The 16,139-nt window shown below is 51.6% G+C and overlaps 6 protein-coding genes and 1 non-coding gene across 7 annotated transcripts; 2 read left to right on the top strand and 5 right to left on the bottom strand.

Moving 5' to 3' along the window:
- Positions 1 to 69: 69 nt before the first annotated feature.
- BO94DRAFT_540298 (BSD domain-containing protein) lies at positions 70 to 1,871 on the top strand. Its single transcript, XM_025612889.1, has 2 exons — positions 70 to 1,073; positions 1,179 to 1,871. Exons 1-2 carry the CDS (start codon positions 131 to 133, stop codon positions 1,475 to 1,477), a joined length of 1,242 nt encoding a protein of 413 aa, XP_025462125.1. The 5' UTR covers positions 70 to 130; the 3' UTR covers positions 1,478 to 1,871.
- BO94DRAFT_611645 (RanGTP-binding protein) lies at positions 1,710 to 4,290 on the bottom strand (the record flags this gene model as incomplete). The annotated part of the gene is made up of 6 exons (XM_025616641.1): positions 1,710 to 3,757; positions 3,817 to 3,851; positions 3,910 to 3,978; positions 4,059 to 4,125; positions 4,182 to 4,213; positions 4,270 to 4,290. The coding sequence occupies 6 exons, from the start codon at positions 4,288 to 4,290 to the stop codon at positions 1,942 to 1,944; spliced, it is 2,040 nt and encodes a 679-aa protein (XP_025462126.1). The 3' UTR covers positions 1,710 to 1,941.
- A 540-nt stretch (positions 4,291 to 4,830) lies between these two features.
- Positions 4,831 to 7,089, top strand: BO94DRAFT_478553 (translation termination factor GTPase eRF3; the record flags this gene model as incomplete). The annotated part of the gene is made up of 2 exons (XM_025608693.1): positions 4,831 to 6,966; positions 7,036 to 7,089. 2 exons carry the CDS (start codon positions 4,831 to 4,833, stop codon positions 7,087 to 7,089), a joined length of 2,190 nt encoding a protein of 729 aa, XP_025462127.1.
- Positions 7,090 to 7,218: 129 nt separating this feature from the next.
- BO94DRAFT_540300 (pre-rRNA-processing TSR2 family protein) lies at positions 7,219 to 8,338 on the bottom strand. The gene has a single exon (XM_025612890.1). It carries the CDS (start codon positions 8,078 to 8,080, stop codon positions 7,502 to 7,504), a length of 579 nt encoding a protein of 192 aa, XP_025462128.1. The 5' UTR covers positions 8,081 to 8,338; the 3' UTR covers positions 7,219 to 7,501.
- A 1,048-nt stretch (positions 8,339 to 9,386) lies between these two features.
- BO94DRAFT_540301 (uncharacterized protein) lies at positions 9,387 to 9,942 on the bottom strand. The gene has a single exon (XM_025612891.1). It carries the CDS (start codon positions 9,835 to 9,837, stop codon positions 9,445 to 9,447), a length of 393 nt encoding a protein of 130 aa, XP_025462129.1. The 5' UTR covers positions 9,838 to 9,942; the 3' UTR covers positions 9,387 to 9,444.
- Positions 9,943 to 10,349: 407 nt separating this feature from the next.
- BO94DRAFT_t297 lies at positions 10,350 to 10,421 on the bottom strand. Its single transcript has one exon. It is a non-coding gene; the product is annotated as a tRNA-Glu (tRNA).
- An 800-nt stretch (positions 10,422 to 11,221) lies between these two features.
- On the bottom strand, positions 11,222 to 15,898 carry BO94DRAFT_478450 (uncharacterized protein; the record flags this gene model as incomplete). The annotated part of the gene is made up of 5 exons (XM_025608687.1): positions 11,222 to 11,859; positions 11,907 to 12,560; positions 12,611 to 15,442; positions 15,516 to 15,804; positions 15,857 to 15,898. The coding sequence occupies 5 exons, from the start codon at positions 15,896 to 15,898 to the stop codon at positions 11,222 to 11,224; spliced, it is 4,455 nt and encodes a 1,484-aa protein (XP_025462130.1).
- Between the last annotated feature and the right edge of the window lie 241 nt (positions 15,899 to 16,139).

Here is a 16,139-nt window from a genome sequence, read left to right on the forward strand (position 1 = left end):
GGAGGGGGCCGGTCGGGCCGTCGTAGCCCCGGGAACGAAACCGCCCAGTTGACACCACCGCCGCTCCGTCATCCATCATGCCCCCCCAACTCCGACCGATAAACATCGCTGATTTTCAAACCCCCCAGTCATGGATGTAGCGTACGACCACATCCAGGAGGAGATCTTCTCCTCCAACGACTCCTCGAAGAAGGAAACCGCCCAGAACGAACCCACCACCCAAGACCGCCCCAATGTCGACCTCAACACCGAACTCCAGGAAACCTTTCGCGCCTTCTCCGCCAGCCCCTGGGGCGCCCGCATAGGCGGGCTATGGGACAATGTCCGCAAGCAAAGCGAAAGCTACTACGAAGGCGCCCGACAGGAATACGCCGCTGCCAGCGAAGAAGCCGTTAAGGGGTTCTCGGATCTGAGAAGTAGCATCGTCGGGCGCACGCGGGGTCTTTCCCTGAGCACGGCGTTCAACGCAGGACCCTCATCCTCCACCACCACTACAAGTACCGACAAGAGCAAGGAAGAAGCGGAAACATCCACCCCGAAGGCTGCTCAGGGAGGGGATCAGGAAGCGACCGGTTCAAGTGAGGGGTTCCTCTCGCGGTTCAAGGCCGAGGCGGCTCGACGACTCAAGGAGATCGAGAAGGCGGAGGAAGCGGCCGACGAGGCGATCTTGCGGTTTGGAATGAATATTGGTCAGAAGCTGCGTGATGCGGTTAGCATTGTGCCGCCCAGCAACGAGTCGTCGGATAAGCTGCTTTTCGAGAGTAAGGATGCGGAGGGCAAGAGGGTTATTCATGCTACACGGTTCGAGGCTCAGCTTCATGTCATTCATTCCAACCTGGAGAGCTTCTCGAAGGATCCCGTTAGTGATGAATGGGCGGCTTTCAAGCAGGCTTTCAATGTTGATGATAAGACTGATGCTATTGCCGCTGATCTGGAGAAGTACCCTGAGCTGCGCTCGGCTATGGAGAAGCTGGTCCCTGAACAGGTTGAATATGCGACCTTTTGGTCTCGCTACTACTTCCTGCGTTTGGTAATTGAGACTGAGGAGCAGAAGCGCAAGGAGCTTCTCAAGGGTATGTCTTTTTTCTTCTTTCCTTTTTCTCTTGCGTGGGATGCACTGTTGTGATATTCCAAAGTTTTTGCTCTACTCCGTAATTGAAACTAACATAAAACTCTAGATGTTAACGTGGACGAGGAAGAAGTCAAATGGGACGATGATTCCGACGATGACACCGACTCCCCCTCCACACCTCAAGTCAAGTCCAGCGCCAACAAGACCGAGACTCCCGCCGCCGCCGCCGCCGCCCCCACTGATAAGGATACCCTGAAGCCCACGGAACCCCGCCGGTCCAATGATCAGCAATCCCAACCTGACAGCGAATCCAGCTACGACCTTGTCAGCGGTGCCACCAGTCGCACTCCTGCCAGTCCCAAGGAGAAGCCCAAGGATGATGAAAGCGATGACGACTGGGAGTGAATAACTAGTCTACAAGTCCGGTTGGACTGATCCCCCAGTACACTGCTAGAAGTTCTACATACCTGTTGGGTCCATGACCTTGACCACTGGCTGGTTCGAGAGATATCCCCCCACCTCCCCATTACCTGAGTTATTGAGGTGCAAGGAGTTCCGGTGTCTTTTGCTATTCGAATCTCCTCGGGCGTTAGGAAGGTCACTAACTGCTGCTGCTTTCGTCGTCTCTCTTTTTGCTTCCCTTCGCGATAAGTCCCCCGGTATTAGCAGTCGCGTGTGTTGCTTTCTTGTCTCTTGTTTGTGTCGTATACACCTGCTTTTAGGTTTTTAGGGTAGATTGCAGGACGTGTGGTCTATTTATTGATATGAGAAGTCTATTCACACAGTGCAGTGTCATTCCCCATGTACAAATTCAATCGCATCAGTATCGTGGTCGTAACGTTCGTCATGTGCTTGTTGGACATTGGGATCTAAGCTTCGACATGATCTTCGGGGAAACCTTCGGGATCAGAACCAGCTCCGTCAATGGGTCCAGGAGTGGACTTTCGAGAAAGAGGCGACTCTCCTCTTGACCTCTCGTTGGCAAGGGATGACGGTCCGCGTCTAGCGCCACGCTTCAGGTCTGATTGTACGGAGGTGCCGCGCCCGTAACGCAATGGTGTCGTCTCTGGAGTATTCTCTCGGGAACGGAGTTGATATCCTCGGGCCCTATCACTGGGCGAATACGGGTACTCGCTTGTCTCGCGTGAGAATCTTAGGGGAGTGCCTTCTGGTGCCCATGCGTATTGATAGTCTTCACCTCGTCGCTTGACTGGGCTTTCGTCGTAGGGGTCCCATCCGACCCTGCGTCTCGCGTCGGTGCGTAGTCGTTGACGGTGTTGTTCGTCGCCACCGGCACCGGTGGTTGATGATTCCTCTAGGAAGAAATTCAGGAGCTCATCGCTAATGGATAAGTGCGATTGCTGCTGGAATTGTTGCAAGGAGGTAAGACGGAGTAGCGTCTCCAGGAGTGAAAGAGAGGTACGAATGTTGTTGAAATGGGGGTTCGCAACAGTTGCTGTAGATATGCGTTGTGAGGAAAATTGAGAGGCGCCTCGGTGTCGTTTAGATGGTGTGGGTGTGGTTGACTTGTCGTTTGAGTCAAGAGAAAGTTTTGCCATCAATTCAGGGTCGATGGAACCTTCGTCGGACGGGGATTTAGGGTCCTCTACTTCCGATTCGGAATCCGACGAGTCTTCTTCATTGTATACTTCAAATGCAATCCACTCAGGGTCCAGATCTTTTGGTAACCGCCACTCCTCGGGTATAGAGCTTTTGTGAAAGCTAGCATGCGTGGGGTGGGCGTTCGCCTCATTGAGTTGAGCATCCAGCTGAGCTTGGATTTCATCTACTTCATCATCGTCTTGTGAAACCTCGGGAGCGAGACCAGACTCTGCTTCGTCTCGCTCGACCATACGTCGGGGAGGAATAGCATTTATATCTCTCTTCAGCAATAGCACCGGGTTATTTGTTTCTCCTTCGGTGTTAATGTTCAAGATCTTGCCGGTATCTGCGTAGAATATCTTCGATATTTCGTGTATGGGAAGAATTTCGCGTATTCCGGCGGTGGCGATACCTTCGTAACTGTGAGGTTGGGGCTCACTTTCGTCGAAAGTATGAACTCTCCCGTCATCCAAGTCTTCGATGATCAACACCTGATAGGCGAACTCGTCCATTCTTGCCTCGGCGGTGAGTTGGAAATGCTGTTTCTGAGACTGGGGAAGAGCGGCCAGATCCATAGGTACTCTCCGGAGCTTTATACGTGCCTTATGCATGACCTCCTTCCAGGTTGCTTCGCGGATACCTTCCTCGTCGTGCGGGCGAAGGTGACTGGCAAAAAGCATGTACATCGATAGAGTGAACGTAGGGCCAATTTGAACGGCTTGGGATGGATACATAGAGTACTGGGTATCGCCAGCAGTCAGGAAGGTGCTCGCCTGGAGCAGTCGAGATGGAGACACGCTCGATGGAAGATTCGTTGATAGTTTGGCACCGGATGTCGTGATGGCCAAGTTCATAAGCGGCACTGCATCTTCTATGCGGACGAGAAGCTTCTTGATATCTTTGATAATGAGCTTAATCTCTGCCTTGTGCTGGGAGCGGTCTCTGTTGGGATTTGCCCCTTTCAAGTAGAGCTCTTCGGACGACGCAGTCTTTGCCAATCGCTGCCCAAGAGATTGGATATCCCATCGAAGCGATTTCGTAAGGAAAACGGCAGACTCCAGCGATGTATTGCCTCTTGCAGCACTATCGAGGGTTAGATAACGGTATCATCATGACACCTCATCACCACCAGTAGTACTTACATGAGCTCAATCATATCAATAGCAGGAGAAATAACCTAATCAAGCGTCTCAGTAAGCATGACCCAGGGTTGTGCAAATGTAAGCAAAGCTGACCTGTATCTTGCTTTCAAGTCGGTGCTGTAGCGTAAGAAGCTCTTCCCTCTCTTCACCATCGTCAACATTCTATCGATTTGGAAGGCCATACGGTCAGTCATGAGCTTCGGTGAAGTCCGATAGAGTCAAAACGTATCATATGGACTTACTTTGAGCAAGCGAGATGATTGAACGATGGCATATTTGGCTGTGATAGCAATTCCCGAGCTGGCGAACCTGTCAGTTGGTTCTATGACTACCAATGCACACAGCAAGAGGAAGCAGATCCTTACCGAATGGCATAGTTCATCGCCTGCTGCGTGAGCTAAAACAAGATCAGTTCAAGACCTTGCAAGTTGGGCTATGAGCGCAGAAGCATACCCTCGTAAGAAAAGCATCCATGGTGTTCCAAAGTCAGCCTTTCCTCCCTTACAGTTGGTAATGTTCCGAGCAGGATGTGCAGCAATGGCTGCTGCTTGCATCTAGTAGTGATCGGTGGCGCCCCTGAAGCGGTTTGCAGTGCAGAGCTTATCGATAACGGGCCATCCACTGTGGCTGCCACTCGGAGATCAATCCCACCATGTACCGGAGCAAGAAGGTCAAAGGCCGGCTTTCCACTCTGTTCATATCCACGATTCTCTTGCAACCTAAGCGGTACTTGTCGTCGCCGTCCTGCTCTCAACGGAGAGACACCGGGGACAAACAATGCAAATCGCGCTCCAAGACGCGCCTGACGCCACAGCCGCGGGGGCGGGGAGACGCTGCTGAGTCAGCGAGTGCAAAATCAACTGGATGTGAGCCTCCGGAGAAAAACGCCCCTCACTTGGCGCCTCTTGTTCTTGTCCTCCTCATTCTCCCCTCTCCTCCTCCCTAGATCGCTTTTTGTTCCCGGGACGCTGCTTGGTTGTTTGTCTTGCTCCCGTTCTATAAGCGTCACTCACTATGGCCGACCAGACCCCCGATTCTTGGGAGGATGAACTCTCCAGACAGACTGAGGGCGTCCGCCTGAACGCCAACGCACAATCCCGTCCCCAGGCCCAGGCCCCTTCGTTCCACCCTGGTGTTGCTACTTTCCAGCCGGGAGCTGCTGCCTTTGTGCCTGGACAGAGCTTCCAGTCCTACGGTGGCTACCCCCAGTATAGCCAGTACGGCCAGCAGGCTTACGGTGGATACCCTGCCTATGACCAGCAACAGCAGGCCTACGGTCAATACGGCGCGTACGCTCAGCAACCCGGTGGTTACAACAACCAGAACTTCAACCAGCAGCAGCAGCAGTACGGTGGTTACCAGCAGCAGCAGCAGTTCTCCCAGCAGCCCCGCCAAGCAGCGCCGGCTGCTACCCAGCAGCCCAAGGCTGCTGCCCAGCCCGCCCCGAAGCCCGCCGCAACCAACGCCGCTCCCCCTAAGGCCAAGGTCCTGACCATCGGTGGCGCCAGCAACTCCCCTGCCGCTCCCAAGACTAAGGTCCTTTCGATCGGCACTCCCTCTCCCGCTCCTGCGTCAAGCACCCCTTCTTCGACCTCGGGTGCGGCCACACCTGGAGATTCCAAGGGCGCTGCGGCTGTTGAGGCAGCCGCTAAGGTGACTGCCACCAAGGCTATCGAGAAGACTGAGAAGAAGGCGGATCAGAAGGCCGCCGCCAGTGGCAAGTCGTCTCCTGCACCCTCGGGTCGGTCCAGCCCTGGGAGATCCAGCCCTGCCCGCGGCGAAGCTGCCAAGGCCGCCCGCAATGCGGATGCTGTCGCCATGGAACAACAAGCTGATGTGGATGAGGCTACGTTGAAGGAAATCTACGGTGAAAAGAAGGAGCACGTCAACATTGTCTTCATCGGTCACGTCGATGCCGGAAAGTCGACCCTGGGAGGATCTATTCTCTACGTCACCGGTATGGTGGATGAGCGTACCCTGGACAAGTACAAGAGGGATGCCAAGGAAGCCGGTCGAGAGACCTGGTACCTCTCTTGGGCCCTGGATCTCACCAACGAAGAACGTGCCAAGGGTAAGACTGTTGAGGTCGGTCGTGCTCATTTCCAGCTTCCCGTCACTGGAGCCGACGGCAGCACTATCACTAGACACTTCTCCATTTTGGATGCTCCTGGTCACAAGTCCTACGTTCACCACATGATCGGTGGTGCTTCCCAGGCCGACGTTGGTGTCCTCGTCATCTCCGCGCGTAAGGGTGAGTACGAAACCGGTTTCGAGAAGGGCGGTCAGACTCGTGAGCACGCCCTGCTTGCCAGAAACACGGGTGTGAAGACCCTGATCGTGGCTGTCAACAAGATGGACGACCCTACTGTTGAGTGGAGCAAGGCTCGTTTCGACGAGTGTACAGTCAAGGTCTCCAAGTTCCTGGAGAACCTCGGCTACAAGAAGAGCGATCTCTTCTTCATGCCCATCTCCGCCCAGAGGACCACCGGTATCAAGGACCGTGTGCCTACTGACGTTGCCCCCTGGTATGGTGGCCCGTCCCTCTTGGAGTACCTCTCGAACATGAAGGTGCCTGAGCGTAAGATCAACGCGCCTTTCATGATGCCCATCAGTGCGAAGTACCGTGACATGGGTACCATGTGCGAGGGTCGCATCGAGTCTGGTGTGATCAAGAAGAACGGCACCTGCATCATGATGCCCAACCGCACGAAGGTTGAAATTGCCGCTCTCTACGGTGAAACTGAGGACGAAATTGCCACTGGTACTTGCGGTGACCAGGTCCGCATGCGTCTCCGTGGTGTGGAAGAAGAGGACATTCTTCCTGGATTCGTGCTTTGCTCCCCCAAGCGTCCAGTGAACTGTGTCAAGGCTTTCGAGGCCAAGGTCAGAATCCTCGATCTCAAGAGCATCCTTACTGCTGGTTACAACTGCGTTATGCATGTGCATTCTGCAGTTGAGGAAGTCACTATTTCGGCACTTCTGCACAAGTGTGAGCCCGGCACTGGACGCCGGAGCAAGCGCCCTCCTCCTTTCGCTAGCAAGGGTCAGACCATCATTGCTCGTATCGAAGTGACGAGCTCGGCCGGTGCTGTTTGTGTGGAGCGTTTCGAAGACTACAACCAAATGGGAAGATTCACCCTGCGTGACCAGGTAAGCAGACTATACTCTATATTTCTAGAATGCTCGCGAGCAATGCTAACATGCACAAAAAAAAAACAGGGTCAAACCGTTGCCATTGGTATGATTACCAAGCTGCTCTCTGAAGACAACTAGAACCATGTAAATGTGAATAGCTTCGCGTTATACCAACCAGTCCTACCACTGGCCGATGGCGATATCGGGGCCTTTGTCGAGCGAAGCAACTGTCGACAGGGAGGCATGGGCGGGAAAAGGCTCGGCGATGATATCCCAAAAGCAGCCTTGTTTGGTTGATGATGATGAATTTTGATGTTTTTAATAGATTTGCATTCCCTTGCTCCGTTGGCCAATAAAATTCTCGTTGCTGTCATTTCACGCGTTCTATTCTCGATTAATTCACACATGAACCATGTAGCATAGACCACGGCCGATTCATGCAAGGTGTCTGTCTATAAAGGGGAATCAAACCAGGCGCATGCGCAACCCAGCAACTTTTCTAACCAAAAACCATCCACAACAAAACCAACCCAAAGCGATAACAAACCCATCACCGCTTCTTCTTCGACACCACCGTCGTAAACCCATCCTCATCCACCTCAGGCTCCACCCTCTCCCTCGGCGCCCTCACCAACGCCGGCGGCGCATCATCCATATCCATATCCCCATCCCCATCCTCCTCATCACTACTATCCTCACCCTCATCCTCCTGATCCTCTCCCCTCCTAAACGCCGCAATACCCGCATCCGCCTTCCCCTTCTTATTCTGCCACGCCTCCCACATCGCCTGAATCTCCCCGAACTCTCCCCTCGTCGTCTGTCCCTTCATCTCCATAATCTGGTCCGCGACATTCCCGGCACTCTCGTCGTCAACCACCACGTCGAACTCGTCATTCATTACTTGGATTAACACGTCCTCGAGATCCTCGGCGTCGGTCTCGGGCCGATCGGTCAACATCTCGGAGATGGCGCCGCAGAGCCAGTCGCGCTTGTCGGAGGACGTGGGACCGCCCCAGTTGGATTGCACGGCTAGGTTGAGGGCTGGCCAGTTGTGGATGGCGAGGGTGATGCCGAGGTCGAGGTAGTGGGCGGCTGGGTTGGTGGTGAGTGGTTGGGTTGGTTGGGACATGGTGGTGGTGGATGTTGTGGTGGTGATAGTGGGAGGAGGGATTGTGTTGCACTTGCGGAAGAGAAGATAGGCGGGGTCGGAGATATGGTTTGGTTTGGTTTCGCTTCCTTTTGAGTGGGTATCTTGTTTCTGGAGGGATTGGTTGCAATTATGGCTGGAGTTTGAATGGCCGTGTTTTTCCTGTGGGTATGATGGGTAGGAAGAGGTGGAATGGAGAGGAGAAGGAAGAGAAAGGTTGTTGGCGGGCTTGTGTTCCTGATTTGCGCCTGAAATTTTTTCGATATGGATGGAACTACTGAGGTACTTGCGATGATTTCCGCGGGGTGAGAGGATTGCTGCCTTCTGATTGGTTTAGAGGCCTTACCGCCATGAGCTGTGTCGGGAGGACTGGCCTCTGATTTGTCTGTAGTGTGTGGATATGCTTTGCCAGATAGGCAGAATGCCTCTATCAGGCTCAACTCTACTGGTCACTCACTACTCACGCCTTCTACTAGACAGTCCATGTTACGATATTTGCGAAGTGTTCCGGTGCTTAACAATCTAACACTAGGCAAGGTTCCTGGATATTTCCTGTTCTCATTGCTTCCGCCGGATCATATCTAGGCTAGAAGCTGGCTTACGAGATGCTTTATGGGGCAGGTAGGGAGGCGCTACAGCCACACCTTCTACCTACCTAATCTGTATTATCAAGCTTTTATATCGTGTCTATTAATATAATGTCTAAAATATCTTATACAGGGTCTATTCAAACTTATAAGAAGTGCGGGACTTTATATAGAACTCTATACAGAGCTTTACGCAGGATTTTGTATGAAGTCTTAGATAGGGTTTCAAGTAGAGTCTTGTGTAGAGCCTTAGATAAGACTTCAAGTGTGGTTTTGAATAAGGCCTCTAATTGCTGGAATACTGTAATTGCCCAAGGCATTCCTTAGTATCTTCCGTATAAATTAAATACCTTGAATATAGATTAGAGCAGTGAAGATTCTGCTTAGCTATAAAAATAAGCATTACTTGATATAATAAGCAGAGTACGGAGAAAGTGTGACTGTAGCGCCTCCCTTTATGTACTTCGAAAGATGCTATATCAGACTTTCTAGCAGCTGCATGAGCAATGAATCTTTTACAGTGTGCCTCCGGTGGCCCTTTAAGGTGCCCTCAACAGGGTTTAGACTTGAGGATGTACTTGACGTGCTCTATGAGATGCTTCCAAGGAGATTTACCGAGTAGCATGTGCTTGATTATGAGCTGAGGCTTCCATCTTTGCCCTCGAGCTCCAAGAACCTTGGCAGTTATATATTGTGCGTACCCAGCTAGTAATCAGAAAATAACAAAAGCCACAATACAAAAAGCAGATAAGCCGTATCTCAGCCTTCTAGAGCCATTTTTCCATACTTGGCGTCCTCCTTTGCGAATTGTTCGAACTGCTCTGCGGTATACCCGTAGGCCTTGAGGTGTTCTGGTATTTTCTCGGAGGTGAGTTTCTTTTTGCCAAAGAGAGCCCAAAGTTCGTCCTGAATATGCTCAGGAACCCCATTGTCGAGGTTGAAGATATGGCCGCGAATAATCATACGGATAGGCTCAACGCTTGGCGGACAACATTCCTCATCACCTTTTCTTTCACCCTGTTTTCCATCCTGTCCTTCACGCTCTTGGTTGTTCGTCCCTCTCATTGGTTCCGAGTGGTGGTTTCCGAGTGGTGCCTCATTGTAGAGGACGGAAGGGTCAATGGTAAAGTTGTCCTGGTGGGCAGATGCCATGGTTCGAAGATGATGGTTTTAAGCAGGGTAGATAAACTGGTGGGTTTGCTGAGGAGCTATTCGAACAGTGGTCTTGAGCACCACCTATTTATAACTTTCTCTTGGGTCTACATTGGAAAGTTCCGGGTGGCTTGTAGGCATCTGCCTGTTTTGAACTGTGAGGTACAGAGCACTGAAAGTTAAAGCCCCCTTTGAGTCAGCATGCAGGAATTATCTATCCAGTCACATCATCACCTTTGTTGCACAAGGGAAATCGGACTCCCTGGTCTGGTCAGCATTCCAGGAGCTATCTAATCAAAGGCCAGAGCGCTCTAATAACTTCCCTAATGGAGTATCCGGGTCCTTATCTGATAGTAGTGTTAGTGCCTCGGCGCTACCACGGTTTGCAAACGAGAAAGATGGCAAACTGATCAGATTACATTGATGTGGGTATCAAAAACAACATTGTTTTATTCTGCTATGAGCAGGAAGGCAGAATGCAAAAAAGCAAAAAAAAGTAATCTTTGAATGAACTCCGATAGGGGGAATCGAACCCCCGGCTGCCGTGTGAGAGACGGCGATGTTAGCCACTACACCATATCGGATTGTTGTTGAATTCTTTTGCTAGGTTTTGATATATATACAAAAGGTAAGCTGTTGAAAGTTTTGAGTATTGAGTTTGAGGAAAGCGGATTTGTGGATGGTTTAATATGTTCTGTCAGTGACATGAGTGTGATGAAAATAGCTATGAGAGGAAGATTTGGGATGTGGGGCAACGGATGCTGTTCTGGAGCGTTTCGCATAATTTAGATGTGTAAAGGGGTTGTGAGCACATGATTTATTATCATATTGTCTATGTAATAGGCACAGAGTTTTCGGTCTCAAATATATGCATCGACTGTGGTATATGATGATAGGCGATTTGGTTTGGTTGCTCCTCAGCTCTGGGTGGAACTGAATTGTTCTTGAAAGTGTAAGGTCAGAAGTATATTTTCTGCGGAGAGCAGGCGGGGATGTAGAAATGGCCACATAGAAACAACAATGAAAAGCACCAATCGACAATGATGACGGCCAAAGAACAGCAATGATGCAAATACATCGGATAATAACACAATGCTGGTATTACAATGCTCCCATATCATGACAGACAAGTATGCATGAACCCACAGCCAAGACAGCCTCTATTCCCAGTAACCGTAGATCGACATTCCCAACCAGACCAAAAGTCCAAAGCAAACCTGCACAGTGGTATATCCTATTCTGCCTGAAACAATGCCAACTATATACAGAAAAAGAGAAACGGAGGTAGAACTGAAGAAGCAAGAAGTCAGCCGGGTTGCCCTGAACGCCACATTATCACTCGAACCGTAACGTGGTATAATAGCAGAATAAAATAGGAGAAAGATCACAGAGCATAGCTCAGCATAGTCTGGGCTTTCACCGCCGTGGCAACATGCCACGGGAGTGTGCCCTGCTGCACAGTGCGAGTACCCCTAGCCCGAGCCAGAGTCGCCAAGTCGCGATACATGCCCAGAATCTCCCGTAGAAGGGTATCGTATGAAGACGGGGAACGCCGCGCATGGAGTATATTGACACTCATGGTATACAGCCCATCTCCATCAGTGGAGCCTTTTCTGCGAAGGAGATATCCGCTAGCCAGTGCGGGCCGATACTCCGTTTGATGCAGAGAGCTGTTAAGACGGTGCGAGAGCACCACTCCCCATGTTTCATCGTAGATGTCTGTAATTAGGGATTCCGATTCAATCTCCGGGAGCGCGTCTGTTGGCGTAGAGGCATTTGCGGGCACTCCCAAGCCACCGGGTGGTGTGGGCGCATTACCCAACTGGTCTGGAGAAGAGACACTGCCGCCGAGGTTCGGAGTAGCGACAGGTGTGGAAGAAGACTGTTGATTGAATACGCTCAGCGGGACCGGTAGAAAAGGCGGCTCGAGGTATAGATCAGGAGTTGTATTTGCGCTCAAGATGACGAGATCCAGCGTTATTGACCTGGCTTTGCCATACTGATCGGCAAAATTTGACCATGCTTATTTCGTCAGTACTGGAATGAGCGAGGGAGTTGTGCACACTTACTGTCAACTTCTTCCTGATCCACAGGGTCAGTGTTCACAATGACGACCCTCCACCGCGCCTGGATCCTGTCCATGATATCCCTTGTTGCCTTCCAAATCTCACTGCGCACTTCCACAAGAGGTCTCGTCATGAGTGAATTACGGAAGCGAAGGCAATAAGACATATTTCGCTGAAGTGCTCCAAAGTTATCGGACCAAGCCACGCTTATCCAGCGTTGATCGAGGCTCCTGGAACAGGCAATGTGCAGACATTTCCCCTCTTGTAGCGGAGAAGACCCCTCAGAAGACAGTTTGAAACCAATCGACCGTGGAAGGGGTTCTGCAAGTAGTACCGGCGGTGCGCAGTTTATAAGGCTTGGCTGGGTTGATTTAGGCGGGCATCGGCTGTACACTTCAAGAGCCAGGTTCAGGTAATCGGCCTGTGGGGGAACAACTAAAGACCCAGTCGCTGTGACAAAATCGATGGGGATGATCTGGAGCACAAGCTCATTTAGTTGTCGTGCCTGCTGTTTATCAGCGTCCGCAATGTATTTCTGGAAAAGAGACCAGAAAGCGGAGCATATATCGACTAATGCTGCGGCGTGAGTGAAAGGGTTTACGATGTAGACCACAAGGTTGCTGTCCTTGCTCGGCGGGGTGTTCAAGAAGGCAGAACCTGTCGACATTAGTGGACGAATGGAATGGAGATCACAGGGTATAACATACCAAGTACCCCGCAGATGGTCTTTAGGGATTGCATGACTTCGAAATAACGGGAATCTTCCGATGGGCTGATGTCCCAGGAGCCCAACCCACGGTCAAAAAAGTTGGATCTTTCTCCTCGCGTATGGCTACCAAGATTGCAGCCCGAGTAGACTAAGCCAAGCCGCTCCAAGAATGCATCGGCTGCTTCAGCGGCGAAATGAGGATGAATGCAATAGGCAAATATATCCTTTTGGCCGTGAGCGGGCTCTAATCCGAAGGTCTCCCAGAAGGAGATCGCTGGAGGCAGTGTTTCTAAAAAATCCTTACCGCGGCATACGCGCAGGTGCGGTGGAGGTATTTTCAATATGGTACCCTTCCCAGCCTCCTTACGTTGAGAGGACTGGCGTGGGTTAGGCCCATTGGATGTAGGGGGTGAAAGTGTGCTGGCATCTTGCAGCGAGACAAAGCCGTTTAGGTCCAGTCGCTCCATCCCACCCACAAAAGCCGCATCACCTAGCTGAGTCTGAAGAGAATACGCCTCGTCGTCATAGTCAGACAGACCAAGGTTTCCATCTATCTTGTGATCCAAGGATGATTGCGTGACTTGATCGACCAATAGCTGGGCGATCTGAACCTGTATATCCTTGCGGATAAGAACCGGGGAAACCTGATTTTGTGCCAGAGAGAAATAGCCTGCCATGGACCAGTCGGAGAAGGTCGAAAGAAAGTTCCCTAGGAAGACCGAATCTTCCGGTCTTTGGGGTGTGGTCTCTTGGTCAGCTCTTACGAAAGCCTTGTCCTGGGATAATGCTAATGAGGTCCCAGAGTTGGAGCGCGTGCGTTTTCTTTTCCGGGTGGAAGATGTGGCCGGTGATAGGCCACTCTCGGAGCCACTCTCGTCACTTTCGACGCTCGCATCGCTGCTTGAATCCGTATCCGATGAGGATGCTTGCATGCCACTAGTGGGGGACGCCTGGCTGTCCGGTTCTTTCGATGTGCTGCTCTTGAGCTTTCCACTGCGACGCGGAAGGCCGATGGTTGGGATATCGCTCGTGGCCGCATCTGCGCCTTTAGGGCCCTCCCTTCCTCGAAAGGTGAAACCGAACTTCCCTTCTGCACTGTATTTCCGGTCCCAAAGGGACATGTTCTGCTTGAAAGCGACCGCGTTGTAATAGCCTGGCATTTGCCCCTGTTTAACCAGGTGCTGACTTCCTATATGCGGCTCTGGAAAAAGGATTTTCTTGACCTCTACTGGACTCAATGGGGGGCTTATCGTTCGTGGTTTGCCATCCCGAGGTGAGGATACTGGTGTCTTAGCCTCAGGGACAGCCTTTTCTTGTTGGAGGTCTGCTGCTTCAACCACGGGACTTATCCGGGAACTATCGATATCCATTGCTGGTGTTTGTTCAGGCGAAGCTTGCTCATCCACGGTTGGTTGCAATTCAGGCTCATCTGTATCCATGAAATCGGACATCGCATGGATTGGATCCTCTTGTTCACCTCCACCTCCACCGACATGGTCGAAGTCTGGGTCGTCGAAGAAGCTGAAATCAGCATCGGTGAGACCTTTAGACCCAAAATCCCTCTCATTGATGTCTCCGAACAAATCGTCATCGTCGTTTGTATCGTATAGACCGGATCCAACCACGAGCCCTGCCGATGGACCGAAGCTTATCACCTCCGCTCCCGTCCGATCTTTATTGAGTTGGCCGTGATAGTTTTGTCTGCTCGACTGCATGAAGCTCGAGCCTTGTTCAAGATCATCCGGGAAAACATCGGAAGGCACTGTCGGATTTAATCCGGTTGCGGCGGCTCCATCAGGCGGCGTTGGGTATACAAGGCTAGCGGTCTGAAGCTCAGGATACTGCGATGCTCGAGAAAGGCTTTCAATGCCTTCAGGTAAGTTAGGCATGTCGGGTGATAATGCGTCCTGGTCCCTGGCCTGCGGTTCTTGATGGACAGACGAAGGCTTAGGGCTCGCCTCGATAAAGGTGGGCTTCTCTGTTACGCGCCATTTCTCTGCAAAGTCTAGTGGATCACCAAGAACAGGACCAACGCTATCCAATTCGCCATAGGAATCTGAAGATGCTGACTTTGTCCTCTTGAAGCAGTAAATAGCTGGCCAAAGGATCCGCTTCAGGGGAAGCGTCGACGAGCTTTCATCGTTCGACCGCCCTATCTCCCCAGCGAGTCTAGAGTAAAATGGCTCCCAAACTTCAACTTCAACCCAGGCTTCCTCGTCAATCTCATCCACTGGAAGACCAAAATTGGCAAGCCACCATAGCACATTGACCTTCCACTGTTTGCGGGTTGCCATGCTGGACTTGTCATTCCCTGGGCCTCCAGCACTAGATGGATACGGGGATGCTGCGTTCAGTCGTGACAGATTAGCGGCGACGAGTCTGGAAATAGACCCACTAGGAGAGAGCCAGAGGTCAGTGCCCGGTGGGATATCATGGATGCCTGCTGGGTCATCTTCAGGCGCGAGTAACCGCCTCAGGCCAGCCTGCGATACTGTCTGTAAAGCTACTGTCAGCTTCCCGACAGATGTCAGTTGAATCTGAAGCGTGATCAAGGACGAAGCTGAAAGAGGGTCGTTTTTGACAAAACAGTCGTAGGAATCTCTTTCAACAGCAGTGAAGAGAGTACGCGATCCAAGTGGGATCGCGTTGCGTTGCCGGACCAGTTGGAGGCTCACTGCCCCACTGACGGCCGAAATGAATGATGCATAAATCGTAGCGTAGGGTGTAAGAGCATTTTGTCTCTGCGGTCCGGTTGTGCCCGGCGCATTCTGAGGCTCTGTTGAGAGATTCTTGACTAAATCCAATGAAGAAACATTGCCCGAGGAGGATGCTACAATACTTTGATTGGTATTCAACGCCAGTAGACGGCAGCTGGGAGGCACATGGGGCGAGCAGCTACGTACCTTTCATGGTAGCCGAGCCGATGGCAAGTCTGCTTGAGTCATCTTTAGCTTCGTTCGCGGACAAGGGTAGCAGGCTCTCAAAGCCAGGAGTAGCAGAAAAGACCCATAAGCAAAGCCGCCTGGGGTAGCTTGAAACCAAGCAATCCCGGTCCCTGATTTGGAGCTCAAGATCCTTGAGGCGACTGAGATGTTTAAGGATGGTGTAGCCATTAGCCGGGGACTCGCCCGGGGTATTGGCGCTATTAGGTTCCTCTGTGTAAATTCTCCAATAAATTTGGGAGAATCCATCCTAGCATCCTGAATTAGAGCTTCCCCGGTGCTTTCTGGGTGGAGGGACCTACAATGACGCGTATGTTGGTGATGGACCCTCCTGGAAAGTCCATGATTTAGCTGTAGTCCCAAAGGAGACACCGGCTGTTCTTATTGCTAGCCAGGGGAGATTGCCAAAGGAGGATTCATTTCCAGCCGGGCATGCGAAAAGGGTCATATCTCAGTAAGCCGCCCATAGCACTTGGAACTTGGGTTATGCAACAAGACAAGTCAGTAAATAATAGATGGGCTCCGAGATGCCATCACTGATTTGGAGGGTGAAGAAGAGAAGGTTGCGGCCAAAGAAATACCGGG

Source organism: Aspergillus sclerotioniger, assembly GCF_003184525.1.
Source record: "Aspergillus sclerotioniger CBS 115572 chromosome Unknown BO94scaffold_45, whole genome shotgun sequence".
NCBI lineage: Eukaryota > Fungi > Ascomycota > Eurotiomycetes > Eurotiales > Aspergillaceae > Aspergillus > Aspergillus sclerotioniger.

Coding starts and splice junctions, on each gene's coding strand:
- BO94DRAFT_540298 (XM_025612889.1), top strand. CDS start 131: ATGGATGTAGCGTACGACCACATCCAGGAGGAGATCTTCTCCTCCAAC. Junction 1,074..1,178: donor GCGCAAGGAGCTTCTCAAGG/GTATGTCTTTTT, acceptor ATAAAACTCTAG/ATGTTAACGTGGACGAGGAA.
- BO94DRAFT_540300 (XM_025612890.1), bottom strand. CDS start 8,080: ATGTCCCAACCAACCCAACCACTCACCACCAACCCAGCCGCCCACTAC.
- BO94DRAFT_540301 (XM_025612891.1), bottom strand. CDS start 9,837: ATGGCATCTGCCCACCAGGACAACTTTACCATTGACCCTTCCGTCCTC.